Genomic DNA, 21224 nt, shown 5'->3' with positions numbered 1-21224 from the left:
GATTTTGATGCTTCATACATAAATAGTATATATATTCGGTATATATCTGTAGACATAAATAGGTAAACGTATATAGCTAGTAATACGATACTAATTGCGATTTATCAATTCCATGGAATGCTTCGCCTTCAAGGTACAAAAGTTTCACAATTACAACCAATCCTCAGGCGTCTTACGTCTTGCGTTAAATTATATTTTATGCGTCTATGAGAGGTGCTCGATCCTCGGTAGCGTCAGTCGGCTCTACTCCTCCTCCTGGAGACGCCGACCTCATTGGAAGGGGAGTGTTCCAGGGTTGAACCCTTGTGCGTCCGAAAAGCATGAACAGAAGATTACCAATAAAGTAAACAAAAGCGGTGAAGAAGAAAACTATTCGCCATTGAGCAGGATTTTTCTAAAGATAAAAAAAATCACATTAAAATCCCAATATGTCATAATCTTCCATTATGTTACCTCATCCCACACTATCAGTCCCACGATTAGAGGAGCCAGTATGCTCATAAAGTTAGCCGCACAATTTGTAATGCCCATCAGTGTACCCGCATAGTTGGGAGACAAATCAATGTGGTTAACATGGAAGCCCAGATAGGTAGCTGAATTGGTGGCCACTGCTGCGGTGAGCAATCCAATGGCCAGACGGACATTGGCTTCACCTTCGGTGATGTAACCTAATCCAACTAATGACAGCATTGGGAGCCACATTCCTAGCGTGTTGAAGAACTTCCTTGAAAATCCCAATGGGATTACGGTTCCTCTCTGCTTCAGTACATCTGAGAGCCAGATGAAGACACAGGTCAGCAGGATCATGGCGAAGTAGGGAAGCGCTGACAGTGGTCCATTATTCTTTATGTCCATGCCCAGAACATTTTTCATGAAGGTGGGAATCTCCGTAAGTAGCGTCCAGAAGCCCCAGTTGTTAGCACAATGGGCAAGGATGAGCACCAAAAAGGGCCCCGAGGTAAGGATACTCCGCCAGGGAGTCGGCGGAAGTTGTTGTTCCTCGCGTCCAGCATCCGAAGGTCTCCTTGTCTGTCCAGAGGATTCAATATACCTTCGCTCATTTGGCGTTATCGTGGAATGTTGCGCTGGAGTGCTGGAACAATAGTAGAGCCACACGAATGCCCAAACAATACCCACGCATCCGGGTATGTAGAAAGTGCTGGGCCAGCCCAGCGAGGACGAGGCAATATATCCACTAACGGAAAGCATCACAACGGTTCCAAACTGTGAGCCCGAGTAGCTGTAGCCCACCAAACGGCCACGCTCCTCCGCCGGTGCCCACTTTGATAGAAACGTGTGCGTGGAGGGGAAGATGACGCCCTGGCAAAGTCCTTGAACCGCCCGAAGCACCACTACAAGTTCCCAGCCACCGTTTACAGCACAAAACGGTGTTAGTAAGGCCAAAAAGGAACAGATGAGCACGCCGTAGAACAGCATGTACTTCGCGCCGTAAATTGACGACATATAGCCGCCTGGAATCTGGGTGACCACATAGCCCCAAAAGAAGCTACTAAGTAGGTAAGACTTTGTGCTTTCGTTCCAGTCGAACTCCTGCAAAAAGTAAAGTCTTTTTATTTCAGCTCCAAAAGGTTTATATGCATTAGAACTCAGAATTAAACGATTTAATTTAATACTCAATTAAATTCTGTTATCGTCAAGCTTGTTATTGAATGAATCAAAATGTGTTGATTCATGCAGGGTTCTAATCTACATACATACAGGAAAATCCGGATTGCTGGCATTGCGATCTGTCATGGCTACAATGGCCACGGAGAGATTCACCCTCAGGGAATAGGCCACGGCCAGTCCGAAGAACACCAGGATGCATTGCAGATGACGCACTCCGAACCGAGGACCTGAAATAGTGCGCAATTAGCTCAAACGCAATTGCGAATACTGAACAAGGGACAGGAGGTAATGTAAGAACTCACCCGTATTACCGATTTGCTGATAGCCATTACGACCGCAACAGGGTAGGCATCCAAGCACCATATTGCAGGTGCAATCTCTTCCACGTAGCCAACTTAGATCGTGCTTTGGATTGATTTGGTGGCGCGTGCGGGAGTGGGGTGAAGTACGCCTCGGAAAAGCGTCCAAACATAACACAGCTGGTAAGAACAACAATTGCCATCTGCTGGCTATCGAAGTGGGGACGGCACTATTGAAATTATCGCTCTAACAAGTGCGACGATAGTTTGAGATGGAAACATGACTGAAGAATTATTTGTACAATTTACAAATTGTTAGAAAATTTAAAACATTTAGAGATTTTAAAATTCATTTTTTTATGATTTTTTTTTATATTAATAATAACAAAAAATGTTTGTTTCTGGGTCAATTGGATTTCATCAACACCTAAGTCTGGTGTAAACAGTTGATTATTTACCCACACTATCCGATAGTTCCATTAGAGTGCGATATCAATCGATATTTAACAGGCAACTGTCTATCAAATTCAAATCTCTGTTCAAATAAAACACAAATGATTATAGTTTAATTCTTTTGCAGCTGCAAGTTGAGCTGTTTTATTCATGGCTAGTATTGTCTTTATCATTCTTTTTTTGCAAACCACTTTTTTAAGTTTACTCTTTTCATCACAAGTTTGGTTTTTGTTAATTCCTAACTTAAGACTAAAACATAACAATTACTAGACTTGATATTGCAGCAGCGAGTACACTCGTCGCGGGCTTTGTCCCTATTTACACTGAACGTTTTCTAAAGTTGCAAATTTAATTGTTTTGTTGTTTGTTTTCATTCGTTTTTCTTTTGTTTATGTACATAATGGAAAATACTGCAAACAATAATAATTTACGCTGCCTTAGGACTAAGCAATTACCGTATAATATCGCTAATGGAAGCACGCGATTGTCACTAAAGTTAACTTTCAGCTCGTCTGATCTCTAACTAACTAACTAACTAACTACGAAACTAAGAAACAACAGCCCGGATGATTCTGGATGCGGTGTGGGTATGCCAACCCATGCAAGGTTTTTATTTGACCTGGCCATTTGGTGCGAGGGGAGTGCCCTGCTCCACATCCTGCTTACTGTCCCGTGGTGAGTCCCACCACTGGACCTCAGTGCGTCCGAAGATAACGAACATAAGATTGCCAAAGAAGTAGAAGGCGGCGACCAATAGGAAAACCCATCGCCACTCATCAACGTTTGACTATAAAAAGAAGATTTTAAAATTAGTAGGGATAACTAAATAAAATGTACTTTAAAAAACTTACATCATCAATGACAATGAATCCAACGATCATTGGTGCAATTCCACTCATCACATTTGCCGCTCCATTCGTAAGACCCATCAGGGTGCCAGCGTAATTCGGAGACAAATCGATGTGGTTCACCTGGAAGCCCAAGAAGGTGGCTCCAGTAATTCCAACGGCCAATGTGAGCAACGTAACCGCCAAGGGAGCATTGTCTGCGGGCACATAGCCCAGGGCGATCAGAGAGATCATGGGTACCCAGTGGCCAATGGAGTTGAAGATTTTCCTGTTGAGGGACAACGAGAGACCTTCCTTCTTCTGCAACACCTTCGACAGCCAGACAAAGAAAAAGCTCATCAGGAGCATTGCCATGTAGGGAAGCGAAGAGAGCAGCGCACTCTGCTTAATATCCACGTTATAGATCTTCTTCATGTAGGTGGGTATCTGGGTGAGCAGTAGCCAATAACCGAACAAATGGGTGCAGTGTACCACCAGGAGGGATAAAAACGGTGGCGAACTGAAGATGGCCCTCCAGGGCGTGGGTGCTAGTTTTTCAGCGGATTGAATCTTGCCATCGCTACGTGAATCCATGATGTACTTGAGTTCTCCGGGAGAAATAAGGCGGTGCTCTTCGGGCGTGCTCGCCGAGAAGAGGTACCACATCACCATCCACACGACTCCAGCAGCTCCACCCAAATAAAAGATACTTGGCCAGCCCAAGAAGGAGTCCGCAATATAACCACTCGTAGCCAACATCACCACTGTTCCGAACTGAGCACCAGAATAGCAAAGCGTTCCTAACATTCCTCGTTCTTCGGCGGGTGACCACTTAGACAACAGCGCATGCGTTGCCGGATGGACTGCACCCTGGCTCAGACCCATGACGAATCGCATGGCATCAAAGGCGATCCATCCGAATTGCAGGGACGCTGGTGACAGAATCGTGATCATAGCGGCAATGCCCAACCCGTACAGTAGCATGGTCTTTGCCCCGTAGCGCTGTGCGAAGTAGCCACCTGGCACCTGGGTCACTATGTAGCCCCAGAAAAAGCTTCCTTGCATGCTTGCCTTCTGCGTCTGTGTAAAGTTGTAGTAGCGCTGAAAAGGATAGAAATGGTTAGATAGTGTTTAAAAAGCTGGAAATATTATGTATTTTGAGTGCAAGCTTCAATTTCAGATCACTTTAAACCTCAGAATTAACATAAGATAGTTATGTTAAAAAAGAAAGTTATTTTAGTTCTGTAATCGAAAAGAGAGCTTATCAAAATACAACGTTTCTGATCCATTGGAGCAGTTTAAAAAAGGAATTAAACTTACCTCGGAATTAAAAAGATCGAATTCGGTGTTACTAGGATCGGTGACGTTCTTGGCCAGGTTGGTGCTATTGTCAGTCATGGCCACCAGGGCCACACTGATGTTCACCCGCCAGGCGTAGCTCATCGCCAGGCAGAAGAAGCACAGGAGACATTGCACATGCCTCACCCCGATGAATTTCTCTGAAAGATGAGAGATCGGTACAGAGGGTTAGCATGGGGAATTGAAAGTGTGGAATGCTGGAGGGGGGACAACACATGTGGCGTTTTTTCTCCATCGCTCTTAGCCCCTTATCAACTCTCGGATCCCGTTCTCTCTAAATATCTTTCTCTCTATCAGTCTCTCTCTCTGTATGTTGGCTACTCACTAAGCCCAAACTGGTAGCCATGTAAGTATGTGGGGCGCGTTTATTTATAAAACACTTTGACTATGTCAAAATCTTGTTCACGCACGCACATGCCATCGGGCCAGAAAGAGATGGGTGGAAACATCACATATACAGAGACACCCACTCGACCAAAGTTGGCTGCGAATATTGAGAATTGAGCATTGAGCATTGAGAGACCGACCTGCCGCCGACGTCTTTGTTATTATTGTTGTGAAAATGCAACGACGACGGTGCACAGACGGTGCTGTACTATACTATAATAAATAAAGTATAGGGTACGGTCGCATGTGGTCCACACTACCTGTTCGAGGCAATCGGCCGACCGGGCCGATCCTCACGTGACGATCTCTCTCGACCAATGGTTACACCAATATGTAGTTATCTGGTCTCGGCCTTACGCGGATTTGTTTTCGTGCATTTGGCTATTTTTAAACCCGACTTTGGATCGCCATAAATGGCTTAGACTTTATAAATAGGAGTGGGCTGGGTGGCAGGTGGTCAGTGGGCGGTGGGAGGTGGTAGATTGGTGCATATTGCAACACCGCTTCACCGTTGGCAACCTTGCAACGCGGCCTTACAAGGCACTGGGGTCTATTGAACCCCAAGCTTGAGTATGATTCCAAACCATTAATTATTATGCCTACAGTCCGAAGCTTCTGTTGTTTCAACTTCCCCAAATCTTATTTGTTTTAAATAATATAATATTAGAAAATAATTGCTTTAATATTATTTTAAATTACAGAGAAAATAAAATGTTAAAGTGATTATTAATTTTAATTATAAAATTCCACATATTGTTTTTCTTATTTGATAAAAACTACTCTTGATAAAAAAGTCCAACATTACCACAACAATTTTAGCAACGAACCTAACTTCCATATAAATTAATTATATTTTTTCCGTTTATCATGCCATAGATGGTGAATCAAGCTATACAAGTTGTACTGTGTTTCCAGTAATTTCACATTTGAATTGCCGTCCGAAACCGAAACTGTCGTCCGAACTTTGAGCTCTCTCTCCCACTTCCACTTCCATTTCCATTTCCTCTTGTCGAGTGGCGCTCCTTCTATCTCTCTCTGTAGCTCGACCACTCTCTATCCCCCCTGGTTGCGTCGTCTCTTTTGCCTGGGTTTATCGTGTTGAACGCGATGACTCGTGGTCGTGTGAGAACGCTTTATCTGACACGTTTTTAAATTTATTTGCGCAATGTCTTCCCCTTAGGCGTAACGCTGAGCAAATTTATGGCCAAGATATAGAACTTTTTGTCTCGAGACGGAGAGTGCCAGAAAAGAATCAGATATCCCCGTACACCCAAACCTCGGACGAAAATAACGATTGTAAACTAATTTTCTGTGAAATATACATATAGGCCGAGCCAAATCAATCAACATTTATGAGCCTCCATAAAGTCAGAGCTCCACAGCTTGGAGTGTTTATTGGTTGCCATTTATAGTATATTCGCGTATATTTTGATTGATTGCCGGTCCGGGTGTACAGTCACCGCACTTTTGTCCGTTAGTGGGACAATCGAAGGACACACAGCACTAAGTGAGTCAAGTATGAGCCGTATTGATAACCGATAGCTCGCGGGCCCCGATAAAACTGGAACGCCGACGACCAGCTTTCCAGGCGCGAACGGAGGTCCCCATTGTTTTTGTGTTGATAAGATAACCGCTGGTTACAGCGTCGCTTTTACCGTTATACCACCCACCCAACTGTGATGGGAGGCATTATGTTTACAGTTCAAATTAGTGAGGGCAAAACACTCACATGCATTTGGAACGTGTAAGTGTACATCTGTACATACATACATAGATGGCGGACTATTTTACAACTGTGAATTTGTCTTTGGGATTTACGGCTTATCAGCTGACCAAGCTGGCTGCTCCTGCTTCTCAACCTCAACCGGACGTCTGCGGGATCTATTTAAAGTTCTTTATTTCATTGGCGCAGAAACACTGCCACCTCTCGATTCTCGCTTTTCTTCGTTTTGTTTATTTTTATCACTCGAAAGTGCTAAAATGTGATTTTATTTTGTTTGTCAGCGTAACTAAAAATCACGGAGACGAAAAAAAAACAACGCACGTAAATAAATTGAGGAAAATTTAAATTGTATCTCGGAGGATGCAGTTCTGGCATGCAGTGGAGGTCGTCTATAATGCAGTACAGATGCATAATTATTTCTGATATTTGTGAACCGCTGAAGCATCGCTTCCAGCTGAACGGCTAAATAAGTTCAAAGAACAACAAGAAAAATAGTTATTCTAGAAATGGAGCTAACATTGCGACTGAGCCAGACATCGAGATAGAAATATGGGAGTGCTGTTAGAGAACCAATTAAGCGGTTTCCGGCAACACAAGCTCGGATCAAGTCGAACGATCGCGACGCTTACATAAGACACGTGCTTTGGACAGTTGTCCAAGATTACGAACGGCTTGGAGAGAGATATCGGAACAGCAGCACAGTGCGATCTTCAGTGGGGGTGTGTACTAGGTACTTACCGTTGGCGTATTTACCACCCGTTTTCACCATGGTCAATTTAGTTGTCATGTGTGCGGCGCGGGTTGAGTTTATATATTTTTTTATAGATTTTTTCGAAAAACGTTAACGTTCACGTTTTGGTCACTGGAATTTTTCGGTTATTTCGCGAAGCTTTTTCCGGTTCCGGCATAAAATTACAGCACATGTGTTTGGTCGACTTTCTATACGCGTGTTTTTCTGTTTCAGTTTGGAAACGATTACGGGATCCAGAGATTCTGGGCGTAGGACTTTTCAAAAGCGATTTTTCAGTTCGGCGACGAGCGGGTTTTGAACGTTCTGGCGAACGACTGCGACTGCTTGAGTAACTGGCGGCGGTCGATTCTTTTATAAATATGATCGAACTCGGCCCGCCCGACCGCTCGTCCAACCGCTCTCACCAACACCAGCACCAACACACACATAAATCGCGCCGAAGAGAGCATGTGTATCGCGTGAATTCCGCTATCAGTCAAACCGAACACGCTGGCACTCACGGATACTCTTTGTGTTGCGTTGTCGTTGTAGTTGTAGCTGTAGTGGATTTCTCTCTGGGTGAACCGGCGAACGGGAGTAAGTAAACAACACCAAGACCAGCACATGGTTATCAGTTCGGGCCAAGTGGTTACCGTTCCCCTATCCCTCTTCCCTGCTACACCGACCATCGATTTCTTGGTATTGTGGCTGCAACAGGCTGTAACATTAGTCACAGATCGCTCTGTCTCTCTTCACAAATTAAATTCTCTCTCTCTTTCACGCGGTGTCTCTCTGCGGACAATCCGGTATCTTCCAGATACTAATTCTGACCTTAGGCATGAATGAAATGCATCCTGTGGATTCCTAGGTAAACAGCTTACCCCGCTAAACCATACAACGAGATAACGATGTGCCTCGAAAACCTCAGGCGAGGTCATTGTGTTTCCCTGATAAGCCTGAAACAAAATCATCTTAGTCCCATTCCATCTTCTCAGATCTCTTTATGGACTCTAGCTAATGACATAACCTAGCCTCGAGACGATCCATAACATCGTTTTGGTTGATCGATGTACACCCTTGATTCACTCGCTTGCGTAAGTCGCAGACCCTTTGATCAATGCAATTTTCATTTCAAGATGACACGATTTTCCTCCACTTCATTTCCCTCACTTTTAATTACTTGACTTGTTTATTGGTTGCCTTCTTTATTGTTTTCATCGTTTCCCCCCCTCACACACTTACGCTCTTCTTATCAAAATATAATTGCTGAAAATGAAATGTTTTAAACAAATTATTTATGCTTATCAGCGCCCGACACTTCAGACTTTGATTCTCGATTTTTGACTAAGTAAATGAGTCTTAGTCCCCGGCCCACTTCACCCCATCAATCCCCCAGGAAACGCTCTGCAAATTCATTCTGATTCTGACAAACACTTAAGGGAAGACGGCCTGGAGGAGGGACAGCAGCAGGAGTCAGAGGCCAATGACGACAGCTGCTGGTTGATAAGGCTCCACTCCCATTCCCGTTCTTACAGAGAGCAAAAATGTTATGTAATTATAAAATATTTTACTGCTATTCTTAAGAAACCTTTAGTTTCTTTTTCTTCAAAGAAAAATCCTCTTATAGTTTTACCCTGAGGCCTTTATTCCTAGACCTAGTCCTAGATATAAAATTAAATATAAAATTTCATAAAAAAACAACTTTTAAATATTAAAAAAAAGATTGCTTACCATTATTCCATTGCATATATTTACAAATTGTAATTAAAAGGCTTTCATTCTTTTTTCCATATTCTATATTTTAATCAATTAATTAATATTATTTTAACAACTAACAATAAAATTATTCTCAGTGCTGACACCCTTACTCATATGATATATGGTATTTATTTGTTTCCCGTGCATTTCGCTGATGGCAAATCAATTTCTGGCACATGACAGACACGTTTTAAGGCACGTTCATTTTGCTAGCTCCCTGAATTGCGAATCTCGAGACCAAGGTACGTTATCGGCTTCCCATTTTCTGGGAGGGCATTCGATTAGCCGGGCCCCTTGGTGGCCCAATCCATAACCCTGTTATCAGCACCGGATCTGCGGCTAAAGAATTGGCCATCGCCTCTAATGGGACATTTTTAGTAAGTGATATGAGCGAAATACAGATTTATGGCAGGCTAAATTTAGAGAATGTCGAGAAATTCCTGCGATTCCAATCTAATCGAGTGACACGCCCACTTCAAAAGGCAGGCACTGATGGATGTGATTGTTACAGCACCAGAGAGCTTATCGCCTGACGAATGGTAAACAGTCAGTCAGCTTGACGTCAGTTGTTGAGGGTTAAAGGAGGGATATAGAATCGCTAGATCAGGGGGTGGGTTGGAACCACCTACCATATGGCACACCCTTGCCGGTGAGCCCTGTTCTAGGCTAATTAATATGCAGCTTTTCTCTTACACGAATTGTACAAATATCGATCTCGCAGCGGAAAAATTATTTACGCTGCATTACGTATACGCCAGGTGTAACCAAACAAAAACCCTCTAAACGGACTAATTGCGAGCCGATTGTGTTGTGTACTATATCTATATCGATGGTTCTGGCTCCTTTCCAATGCTCGTTGGGAAGTTTTTTTCCACTGCTAATCACGATGTCCCCGGGACACATGGACATTGTTTGGAGGCGTTGGCGCCAACAGCATTTTAATGCCCTTCGCAAATGTTGGCCTATGCAAATTTGTTAGTCATCTGTTGCTCTATGCGGAGGGTATATCGAGCTATGAGATGTATTTTGACAGTGATCATTCTTGTACTGATTTTCGTATAAATTACTAAACTTAATGCGTCCTGGAACACATAACTGTGTGTCTATCAATGTTAAAATTATTAAAAAACCTAATGAAAACTTGTTGAGTTGGGGAGTTTTTGGTTGTTTCTTTATCAAATATCAAGAAGTATATATTGATTTCTTACACTTAAACAAAGATCCTATCTTAGACAAAAAAGTTCAGACAATAGGATTATAATTGTACACTCTTAACATACTAAATTTGTGTATTAATTAGCTACCGAGTGACTTGCCTAAAAAGTCGTGAAGCTCTCATAAAAGCAATCAAGGTTACCTAACAGCTTTAAATAGCAGAAACTTTTCCATTCCCAAAGATAGCAGTAATTAATTTCGATCAATATCATTTACCGTTGGCCAGTCAGTAAAGTGAAACAAATTGAAAAGAGTATTCCCGAGTCGATCGTTTGACTTTCGTACACATTTAGATGGCTTTGCATGCAAACAAGGCGGGTTAAATCGATCACAATATTGGAATTTATATTTTTGAGGCATCTAAATGTTTGGGCAAATGGCTCATTACAGCGGGGGATCAAATCGATTGGGATGGTGTGAATTCCTAAGGTATATATGAGTTACCGACTGGCGGCGTCGTAATTGAATTGCGTCCAATCAATCCAATTGTCCAGCCATTGTCCACAGTGCCACCCGCCAATTCCAATTAGCGTGGGTCCACTGGCGTTGGAAACTTTTATCAGATATATATGTTGGAATTCAGATACTGATCAGTCTTCGTGTTGTGGGTGTGGCAGGTGGGGGCGTGGCTTTCTATTAGCACCCTGTCAGAGGGGGTAAGGAATAATATGATGTCTGTGGGTCAGCCAGTTGGCAAACACTCAAAGACGCCTATTTGCGGAAAAACTTATTCAAAATTTTATTCAATTTAATTGCTGTCACTATCCCGTATAAATAGATCACTTCGGAGCAGTTATTTCCGGTGAAGGTGGACAGAAAAAGATTGCCTTGAGTCACTCGACAAATCTCTTGAGGACGCACTGCGACTGCAGAATCTAGAATCAAGAATCTAATCTTACGGAAGATTTCGAGGGGCCATAAAGAAAGGCGTATTTAACATTTTATTGTGTAAGCTTTATCGCTTGCAGGGTAACAGTAGCGCTGATTTATCACCAGCTGCGTGACATCACGGGGCCCAAAGCTATTATCTAGCTGGCGTAGGGCTAAAACTGAAATAACCCAAAAACAACAAAACCATCCACAGATCACTTGAGATGATGACTTGGCAAATATAGACCCGAAAAATGGCTGAAATGAGCATCGAGTTGGTTGTGAAATGGAAATTAACGATTCATTATAGCCGAGGGGACAGCTGAATACTCGCTTCAGTATATAAATACGAATACAATTTGTTGCAAAAAGAAAACAACAAACAACATTCAGTATTTGCGTTAACAGTGCAAAAATGATTAAGCGATAACCTTAAAGAGAGGGAGATAGAAAGAGGAGGGGGACAAAGAATACGATCGGAGAGAGCAGCGGAGAAGGAGAGCGAGAGTATGGGGCGCCGCACTGTGCTAATTGTTTTTGCCATTTTGCAGGCCCCAATCCGATTCACCAATACATCCACACAAGTGCTCTCTCGGCCGATCTTTGATCACGTTTCCCGCACACGACGAAGCCACCCGATTCCACTGCTCGGCGCCTGGTTCACGTGATAACCATGTGCTGTTGGCTCTCTCTCTCTCTCTCTCTTTCTGTCTTTCTCTCTTTATATTTTTTTATTATGTCGAAAGCGAGTCACAAAATGAGTTTGCCATTTTTAAAATGGGGGCGGGGGCCAGGAGGCGAGGGAAGTTGGGGCCCCATGGGTGTGCTACCCGTGATTTCACCACCAGAGAGAAAGAGAGAGACACTCGAGAAACTGCCGATTCACGCCGAGTCGGCCGACTATCACGCATTTCTCATTCCTTCATTCTGGTCGAGATTTGCACACTTTATTTTGGATCCCCCGCACCGAGTCGCCAACCAACCAGTTTATGACCAGATGATGGCCAAAAACCCAAACGAAGCTATACACCGGAAAAATAGATTAACCCTCTGATGTCTACAGAATGTCTTTTTAATTAATAACTAAATACAGTCTGATCTTTAAATTTTTGGAATTTAATTACTTATAGGTTGCGATAAAAAGTAAACAGTAATACATATATATCTGTGGTTATATATATTTGGAGCCTTTAATTAAATGTTGATTGAGCACTTTGTAGAAGTATCATATCAAAAATTATACTGTGAAAAACACTTCTTGCCATCATAAAATACGTATTATTTTGGCTAACACATAAAATCCCCTTTCTCTTACTGTTTGTGGTTCTTAAGTACAGCTATTACTAAATCACTTTATAATGTTCAATTAAGGCAATAAAGTGTTATTGCCTTTTCTTCGAAGTCCTTTGTCTTGATATTTGAAGTCTTTAAAGAAAAGTTCTTAGACTAAAAACTATGGTTCATGGGCTGACTCCGTACTAGATTGTAAAATAATAATCTGGGGTAATCTGTTTAAGTTTTTTGTATAATAGTTCAAAACATCAATTGAAATCTTTTTCAGAATTGACCAACATTTTCTTACACTTTTCCACTGTGTAGGAAATTGCCTGGCCGATAGGACAAGTGGCCACAGTTCAATTTTACGGTTTTATTCTGACTCGATAAGATCTCTTCAGATTTCATAAAAATAACCCCCTTTAAATGGGCATTTAATGGATTCCCTTATCATACGGTTGCTTAGGAGCTCGAGATTCCTGAGCATGTGGCTGGGGAATGAAAATTGCTGAAACTGACAGAACTCGGAACTTACCCAGCACGAGATCTGATTCGAAATGCTAGTTTTAGTGGGAATCGAATTTAAATTAGGTTGACTCAAAAACTCTCGTATTCCCGTCACTCAGCTAAAAATACATATGTGCTTGTTATATATATCGCCCTGTCAACATATATACATATATATGCATATATAATACTGCCTTTGTTCATATCGCGTGCTTGAAAGTGGAAAAAAAAAACATTTATTCAAATTCCGCTTATCAACAAGTTCGCCCCGCCACTGCCATGAGCTCCGAGCCCCCGATCCCCACCAGCCGCCATATTCCTTAGTTTCCATTTGCCCGCCGAGTTCGAAGCTATAAAATGTGCACGGCACTCTTGGTAGCATGTGAGAGATACGCTCAAAATGGGGATTAAATGATTGCCAAATTGATTTGCCAGCTTGACTTAGTTTTGTGATCCAACTTTATCTGATGGCAACGGAGTCTAGTGTTAAGTTTTTTGGTCACTTTACTTGCTGCGTCAGCAGACCTTAATGGGAGAATTTTATCTTAACACGTTTTTTTGTGGTTGACAAAGATCTTAGCCAAGGCCATAAGATTGGTATCTCATATCCAAAGATCCATCTCCACGGTTTTCCAGATAATGAGTTACATGAGGCAATTTGTTTATGTCTCACTCCACCTATATGACATCTACATGTCGTCTTCATATCATCTACATCAGGATGAAGCTTATTTTACACATGAATTTCTCTCGTTTTTAAAGCATACTTCTCGGGGTATTTAGTAAATAAAAAATTTCATTGATAAATCTTTTATTCACAAAACCTTCTAGCTACGTTCTTCATTGACAAAATGTAGGTCAGTGAACTTTATAATAATTATAAATATTTACAAAGAAAAGCAGTAAACACCATGGTATATGACGAAATTTCGGCAATCTAAATCGCACGGAATGGCAACTCACTAACTAAGACGCTTATGTATATATCTTAAGTTAAATCAGAAGGTTCAACACCTTCAACATTCTATATGACCACTTATTCATTATCTTAATCGAGATTTTTAATCTCAAGTCCTGACATTGATTGTCCTTCTTAAAGTTGAGTAACATAATGGCCAAATCTTGAGTGCTTTTCCCAGAAATAATTAGGCACTTTAAAGCATTTTTGATTCAAGTGACCTTCAAAAGAGAAGCAGTTCCCACCCACATTAAAGTCCCACCACATGTGGGATTAAAAATTGGCTGCGGTTTTCCTTGCACATGTTTTACATGCATTTTTTATTGTTTACTTTTTTTCGCATGTTTGATCTTATCAATTAGGCTTTACTAACTAGAACTTAACACGAGTGGAATGCAAATACAATGTAGTCACATTTAACAAATACAATTTACAAATATACACACGGCCAATGCGAGAATGCATTGCACCTGGTTGCATTTAGGATTGATAGTTTTTGGGTTTATTTCGGAGGAGAACGGAACTTGCTGACTAGCGGTTTCTGTACCCATTTTCACTAAACTCAAGCCCCCCGCGTCCGTCTAGTGCTGCGACTCCACCTGGGGAGTGGAGTTGCGACGAGGCTTTGCCGGGGGATCGTTCCAGGGCTGCACATTGGCCTTGCCGAAGATCACGAAGAGACTGTTGCCCACCAGATAGAAGCCGGCGGCAATGAAGAACACAATGCGCCACTGCTCGGGATCGTGCTGGAAAATTGAAGACGAAATACGAAATTAGTAATGATATAATTCAAATTGGTCTACAACACTTAAATGGCTCAAACTTTGAAAGAACCCAAAACTACACTCAAGTTCAAAACTCACCTCATCTGTGACAATGAATCCGACGATCAGTGGGGCAATGATGCTCATGATGTTGGCCACTCCGTTGGTGATGCCCATGAGAATTCCAGCGAAGTTCGGCGACAGATCGATGTGGTTCATGTTGTAACCCAGATAGGTGGCTCCATTCATACCCACGGTAAAGCAGAGCAGCACTACGGCCAGCTGCGACTCATCCGTGTCCACGTAACCTAAGCAAATCAACGTGATCATGGGAATCCAGAGACCAATGGAGTTGAAGAGCTTCCTGCTGGTTACTGTGGAGATGCAGTTTCGGTTGTTCAACTGGGCGGATATCGTTGAGAACACAAAGGACATGACGAACATGCAGACGTAGGGGAGCGAGGAGAGCAGGGCATTTGACTTGATGTCCTTGCCCAGGACGTTCTTCATGTAGCTGGGAATCTCGGTAAGCAGAGTCCAGAAACCCCAGTTGTGGACCGAGTGAGCCACGATCAGGACAAGGAAGGCGGGCGAGGTGAAGAAGCTCATCCAGGGCGTGGACAGCTGTTCCTTGGGCAGTTCCTGGGCACCACTAACTTCGCTGGCCTGCGACATCTCAATCAGTTTCTTTTCTTCTGCCGAGATGCTCTTGCATTCAGATGGAGATCCTGCTCCGAAGAAGAAGTACACCACCGACCAGACACAACCGATTCCTCCGGAGATGTAGAAGATGCTGGGCCATCCGATTGGCGAGGCTGCAATAACTCCACTGGTGGCCAACATGAGAATCGTTCCGAACTGGTTACCCGAGTAGGCACATGTTCCCAAAGTGGCTCTCTCCTTGGGCGGCGCCCATTGGGACAGGATCGTGTGGGTTGAGGGAAAAACGACTCCCTGGCACAGACCCTCTACAACTCGCAGGGCGCAAACCAGCTGCCATCCTCCAATCCTGGCGCAAATGGGTGTCAGGACATTCAGGATCGAGCAGATGGACAGACCAGTAAGGATCATCACTTTGCCACCATATTTGCGGGCCAACTGACCAGCTGGCACTTGGGTGACCACGTAGCCCCAGAAGAAACTACTCAGCAGCAGGGATTTCGTCTTCTCCGACCAATCGTACTCCTGAAAAATCAATGAAATTTAAAATAATTAATATTAAAATATAAAAAATCATTAATTATTTATAGTCTTTTAAGGAGTGAGTCCTATACACTTACAGGGAAATCTGGATTCACGGAGGCAGCATCGGTCATGGCCACCACGGCCACGGAGAGGTTCACTCGCAGGGCATAGGCCACAGTAAGGGCGAAGAAGAGCAGGAAGACCTGGAGGTGACGCACTCCCAAGCCGGAATCTAAAAAAGCAATCAGAACAGAATCGATTAGGTAAGGTTGGGTAATCAGACTCCCGTGCTGATCTTCAGCCCAATCAATGGGCAGTCAGCCAAATCGATTAGCTGCGCTTATCAGCTATCAGGCGCACTATCAGAGGCATATTTATAAATGTAATAGAAGTAGGGGACTCTGTCTGAAGGACTCCTGTAGGTCGCTTGTGGCCAAGATTCGGATTTTCCTTCTTGCTTTGTTTTCAGACACCAAAGAGCCGATAACCAGCCCCCAGCGAAATAGATTTATGACTGACAGTGTACAGAGTATACCCCTGGCTCTTCTTACTCCCGTTTTAGCCGTAATTTTCGCATAAATTTATCATCCCTTATCAGCCAGACAAGCGCTGGAGACACAATTAGTTGGCTTTCTATTTGCATTTGGGGGGCAGCTTCTGTTTCTGGTTTCTGGATTACGAAAAAAATTCCATTCATAGATATGGCGCCGAATTGTCGGCCACACTTCAGCGTCCCATGTCTGGGGCCATGAACCACCCACCCATCTGCATATCCCACCTCCCGCAATTAACCCCTTTAGTTAGATATGAAACTATATCTCTGTATGTACTGGGCTAATGTTCGGTGTTTGTTTAATCTCGCGTCTACTGACAGAGATTAACTGACTACGAGTGGGCCATAATAATCCAGTTACAACGGCTTTACACTAGGGGCTTAACTGCACCCGTTAAGTCCTGAGGCACACCCCTTTTTTCTGCTATTCTAACTGAAAATGGGGGCTCGTCTTTTATGGATATTCTCTTATCATCGCTGATAAGAACTTCTACGCAATTTCTTGACAGTCACGAGAGATCTATGTTTGGTAGGTTTTGACCTTGCCCGATCTTGGGAAGAAGCTGCGGTGAAGCTGGGAATATCTAGAGGTTAACTCAGACTATATATTAAAAAGATATATATTTTCTAAAATATTTTACTTTAGAAAAACTGATCTGTTCCAACTCACATATTTAAAATAATCATAAATTTGGCCTTTTCTTCTTCAGTAACAAGGAAACTTGGTTTTAAAAACTGAAATTTTCAACTTTTTGAGCACTAAATTGCTTCTAATTTTTCAAGAGTTTTCTTAAGCATAAAATATTTAACTTTTTTCGGCTCTACAAATATTCTTGATAAAACACCTTAAGACAGGACCCACCTTCATCCTCAAAACGACGATTCTTCACAGTGGTAACCATAGTTTTAATCGTAATAATAATTAGCTCTGAATCAGATTGTTTGTCGGATCTCACAGCCAGGCACTACCGTTCGGCTTGGAGCCTGTTCACTAACTGATGGCTTCTTGGCAGAGCATCCGCAGGTGCTTTACGCAAATAGTCAGATCACCTAACCAGCATCGCCCAGTTAATGTGCATGGGTATATGGGTAATCGTAAGTATGTGAAGCTATAGACATAGCTATAGCTATAGCTATAGCTCGAGGCGTATCTGTATCTGTGTCTGGACCTGTGACGTTAGCTGTCGCTGTGATTTGTTGGCTGTATAAAAGCGCGTGGCAGTTGCCCGCTCCCTCAGTTGCAGCCCCCGCCTAGCCACCCCTTTTTTCGACCCCTTGGGGTGTTGGTTATCTCTAGATTTTGATGTAACCAATTCAGGCAATGTGCGCCGTTGATCACAAGGCCAATGCGTGCTAATAGTAGGCTCCAATCACTGATCCAAAATTATCTGAGATTTATAGCCTACCTACTGGTTTTCAAATTATTTTCCGTTAGCTTTGAACTTGAAAGCAGGTGGAAATTGGATCGTATTCTATATACCAGAAGCTTTTCATTCAGCTGAAAAGCACTGAAAAGCTAACCCCCAAAAGCTGCAATATTATTGTTTACTACGGTAGACGGTCTCTATAAAGAACTAGATCCAAACTTGAAAGCTCCAGCTAACCACAAGTCACGCAATTAGATATGTAATTACCAGCTGGCACATAATGGAATTATAAATTTGAATTAAGTTATTTTTCCCACATCGATGAATGAAGTTCAGTCTCAGAAAAGTCGACACACTTCTGAAGTAAATTCATCAGAGCTTAAAGGCATTATTGGTGCTATCATGTCTGATAAGGATATGGCAATTTGGCAGGTGGAAACTCCACAACGAAGACGTTAAGACCAACGACTTTCAAATGTCCAGGCACTTCAGTTTCACATTGAGCAGATAGCGAGCGCCACTCGATGACAGTTTTGATAGGGTTTGATAGGAGGGTGGTGCTGGTGCTGCTTCTGCTGATGGTGTCCAGGGGACGATGGCCGTCAAGTGGCTGATGAATCCGAAATATGTACACTTGTCACAACATGCCGCAGACAAGGCCCAGTCATTTGGCCACCCAATGCTATTCAGTTGGATGGATGGACGGCTGATAAGCCAGCATTTTGGCCGAGTTTGGGTTTTTTGCTTTACCGGTATCAGCTAAACGCACAGAAAACTGGCAGAGCTGGTTTTACTAAGCGATATGCCCACCCACAACACAGGGAAAAAGCTGATATTAGTATAAGATTAAATTCATTTTTTACAAAAATCTGGTTTATAAAGAATGTTATTTTAATTAATGGGTATTAAAAATATATTAACAAATTTCTAATGGCTTGACGTCAGCCGGACGGGCTGGCTATTAAAATGCGTTTTAAAATAAAATGCAAAAAATTCGTTGAAAATGCCCATTAACTTAAAAGTCAATACTGAATTTATAGCAATCAAGAGAGAGATTTGTAAACAAATTAGTTTCGTTTAGATTGAGATAGATATTTCTCTCTGTGTAGCTGGTGGCCTATCAGGTTCATAACCTTCCGTTCTACATGTGATTTGTGACCCGACTTGCGGTGTCAGCCTCGTCTCGAATTGTGTTTTATTTGTGCATTATTTATCGGGCGCCATGGCGCCTGCCTTGCCAATTTGAATATTTAGTGAAATTATTTAAATATACAATTACAAGTAATCCAAACTTGGCTGAGCTTATTTTTAAGCGCACTTTTGTAATTTATGCTCTGACGGAAGAATTTCCCGCATTTTGTCAAGTGCTAATGAATTTACATGTCGGCCCGATAATTGCACGCAGCTCTCAATATATCCAGTAATAAATTCGAATATGCATTTATAATTAGCAAGGTGCCTTGTCCCTAAAGGCAGAACCAGATAACCAAATATTGAAATATCTAAATAACCAATCCATTTCCCCCTCGGCAGCCGGGTGGTTGTCGTTCCGTTTAGTCAAAGCAGGAACATAATAGGAAATATGCGAGATTTATGTTTTCGCCATATACGCCACTGACTCTAATTGTTCAAAGAATCGTATCTCTCAATCTGAATCTGAGTCCCCCCCCTAGCCGATGTTTGCTGTTGTTTAGTAGCAGTATTTATTTTTCGCAATAGTTGCTCATTAGCCGCCGGTACTAAACTGGATTCGCCTCAGACAGCCTGTCGAGTATTGGAGCATTCTTTGTGATCTTGGTGTTTTTGTTTATCTGATTTTTAGTTAGTATTCGTATTCGTTTTCGTATTCCACATACGCCCAGTTGGCTGCTACCCAAACAATAATAAAAATGAAATGAATCGCGGGGTTTACTTTTGCCCTGGGTCGGGATTTGCATACGAACTTTGATGATTAATATATGTATATCTATATATTTGTGGGCTCGCTTCCTGTCTGTCTGTCTGTCTGTCTCTCCGATACACATATATCCATTCTCTGGCCAGGCCCCTTTCCTCCTCTTATCTAAACTAATTCATATTTAATGGCCAGACCCTGTTTGGTCCATTATAATTAGCCTAAAACCCGGTTCGGTGACTAAACCGCATCCAGGCGAAACCACATTTTGGCACCAAGAAAACACTTGTTGCATTCACAAAAATAAAATGATTAACAAAAAATTAACCGTCACTGCCACTTAAGATTTAATCACATTTACTGAAATTAGCAGCCTGCTTGCACTTGAACATTAATTGCCGAAGTAATCAAACAGCACTTCAGGTTTCGGAAAACTTTTCGGTAACAATGTATTATTTTCGATCTATTACGATCGATTGGTATTATTTTTGCAAATCACTGTACTTCACTCTTCACGTGATAATCCTTCCTTGTCTTTGTATCGTATTTACTCTGAATAGTTTTCAAAAACTTAAAACTTATTATTAAACCTAAAGGGAAACCCCTGCTATAACTAGTTCCAAAAGGCGTAGTATTTAACCAATTAAAGATGATTTTTTCCTGACACCTCCCATGTCGTAACCCACTTATAAAATTTCTTTTTTCAACATGCATGATCATTTTTTTTACTACCTCCCCTTTTAGATTTATGAGGCTCTCAAGTAAGTGTCATTTTCTGACTTAAGGCCCGACTTATTGGGGTTATCTAACCATTATTATCGAACCGCTCCACTTACGTTTGCCCACGGCTTCATCTTCTTTTGTGGAATTTTTGCCGTCCATGTCAATGGATCCATTATTGCCACCGCAACACACCAGCTTCATGATGACTGATTTTTAGGTAATACTTTTTAAATAAATAAATAATTTATTTATTTTGAGACAAACACTCTTCGCTGAGAGTTGGCAGTGGAGGCTGTATTTGAGGTGAGGTTGTAGGTTGTATGCAACGTTCTATCACTATTACGGCTGGGCCGTTCTTAATGCGGCGTGGTAATTAAATATTTACAAATGTCACCATATTCACAACTGTTTCAATTGCTTTCGTTACTGCCCGATTTCAGTTTGGTTGATATATATATATAGTACTTAAGTACCGCTCTCGCCGCCGCTGCGTATTCAGACCGACTGAACGCTGAGTCGGCGCTGGGGACTCCATTTATACGCTGCTCGATCGATCGCCACTCAAACACGCTCCGAAATACGTCACCGGCGAATCGAGATTCGAGCATATGAAGCTAGGTAGCCAGTTAGCCAGGCTAGCCAGCCAGCTAGCTAACCACTCCACCACGAATACCACTCTCGATGAATTCGATTCCGGCGTACGGAGAAATTCCCCAGGCCACTTGCCCGGTTCGTGGACAGCCCGTGG

General features: G+C 42.4%; 3 protein-coding genes across 4 annotated transcripts; all 3 read right to left on the bottom strand.

Moving 5' to 3' along the window:
• Positions 1-2: 2 nt before the first annotated feature.
• LOC108111983 (putative inorganic phosphate cotransporter) lies at positions 3-2142 on the bottom strand. Its single transcript, XM_017221703.1, has 4 exons — positions 1932-2142; positions 1720-1856; positions 454-1551; positions 3-394 (listed from the first exon to the last, which is right to left on the bottom strand). The coding sequence occupies exons 1-4, from the start codon at positions 1990-1992 to the stop codon at positions 197-199; spliced, it is 1494 nt and encodes a 497-aa protein (XP_017077192.1). The 5' UTR covers positions 1993-2142; the 3' UTR covers positions 3-196.
• Positions 2143-2486: 344 nt separating this feature from the next.
• Positions 2487-7761, bottom strand: LOC108112020 (putative inorganic phosphate cotransporter). The gene is made up of 4 exons (XM_017221761.1): positions 7416-7761; positions 4529-4707; positions 3233-4309; positions 2487-3168 (listed from the first exon to the last, which is right to left on the bottom strand). The coding sequence occupies exons 1-4, from the start codon at positions 7462-7464 to the stop codon at positions 2992-2994; spliced, it is 1482 nt and encodes a 493-aa protein (XP_017077250.1). The 5' UTR covers positions 7465-7761; the 3' UTR covers positions 2487-2991.
• Positions 7762-14280: 6519 nt separating this feature from the next.
• LOC108112019 (putative inorganic phosphate cotransporter) lies at positions 14281-20975 on the bottom strand. 2 transcript variants are annotated; one of them, XM_017221759.2, is made up of 4 exons: positions 20590-20975; positions 16035-16171; positions 14854-15939; positions 14281-14736 (listed from the first exon to the last, which is right to left on the bottom strand). In XM_017221759.2, the coding sequence occupies exons 1-4, from the start codon at positions 20675-20677 to the stop codon at positions 14572-14574; spliced, it is 1476 nt and encodes a 491-aa protein (XP_017077248.1). In that variant the 5' UTR covers positions 20678-20975; the 3' UTR covers positions 14281-14571. The 2 variants fall into 2 exon arrangements, with proteins under 2 accessions (XP_017077248.1, XP_017077249.1); XM_017221760.2 differs by lacking the exon at positions 20590-20975 and adding an exon at positions 17355-17486.
• Between the last annotated feature and the right edge of the window lie 249 nt (positions 20976-21224).

This window comes from Drosophila eugracilis, unplaced genomic scaffold, assembly GCF_018153835.1.
Source record: "Drosophila eugracilis isolate 14026-0451.02 unplaced genomic scaffold, ASM1815383v1 contig_90, whole genome shotgun sequence".
NCBI lineage: Eukaryota > Metazoa > Arthropoda > Insecta > Diptera > Drosophilidae > Drosophila > Drosophila eugracilis.
This window is presented reverse-complemented; position numbering and strand designations above follow the sequence as displayed.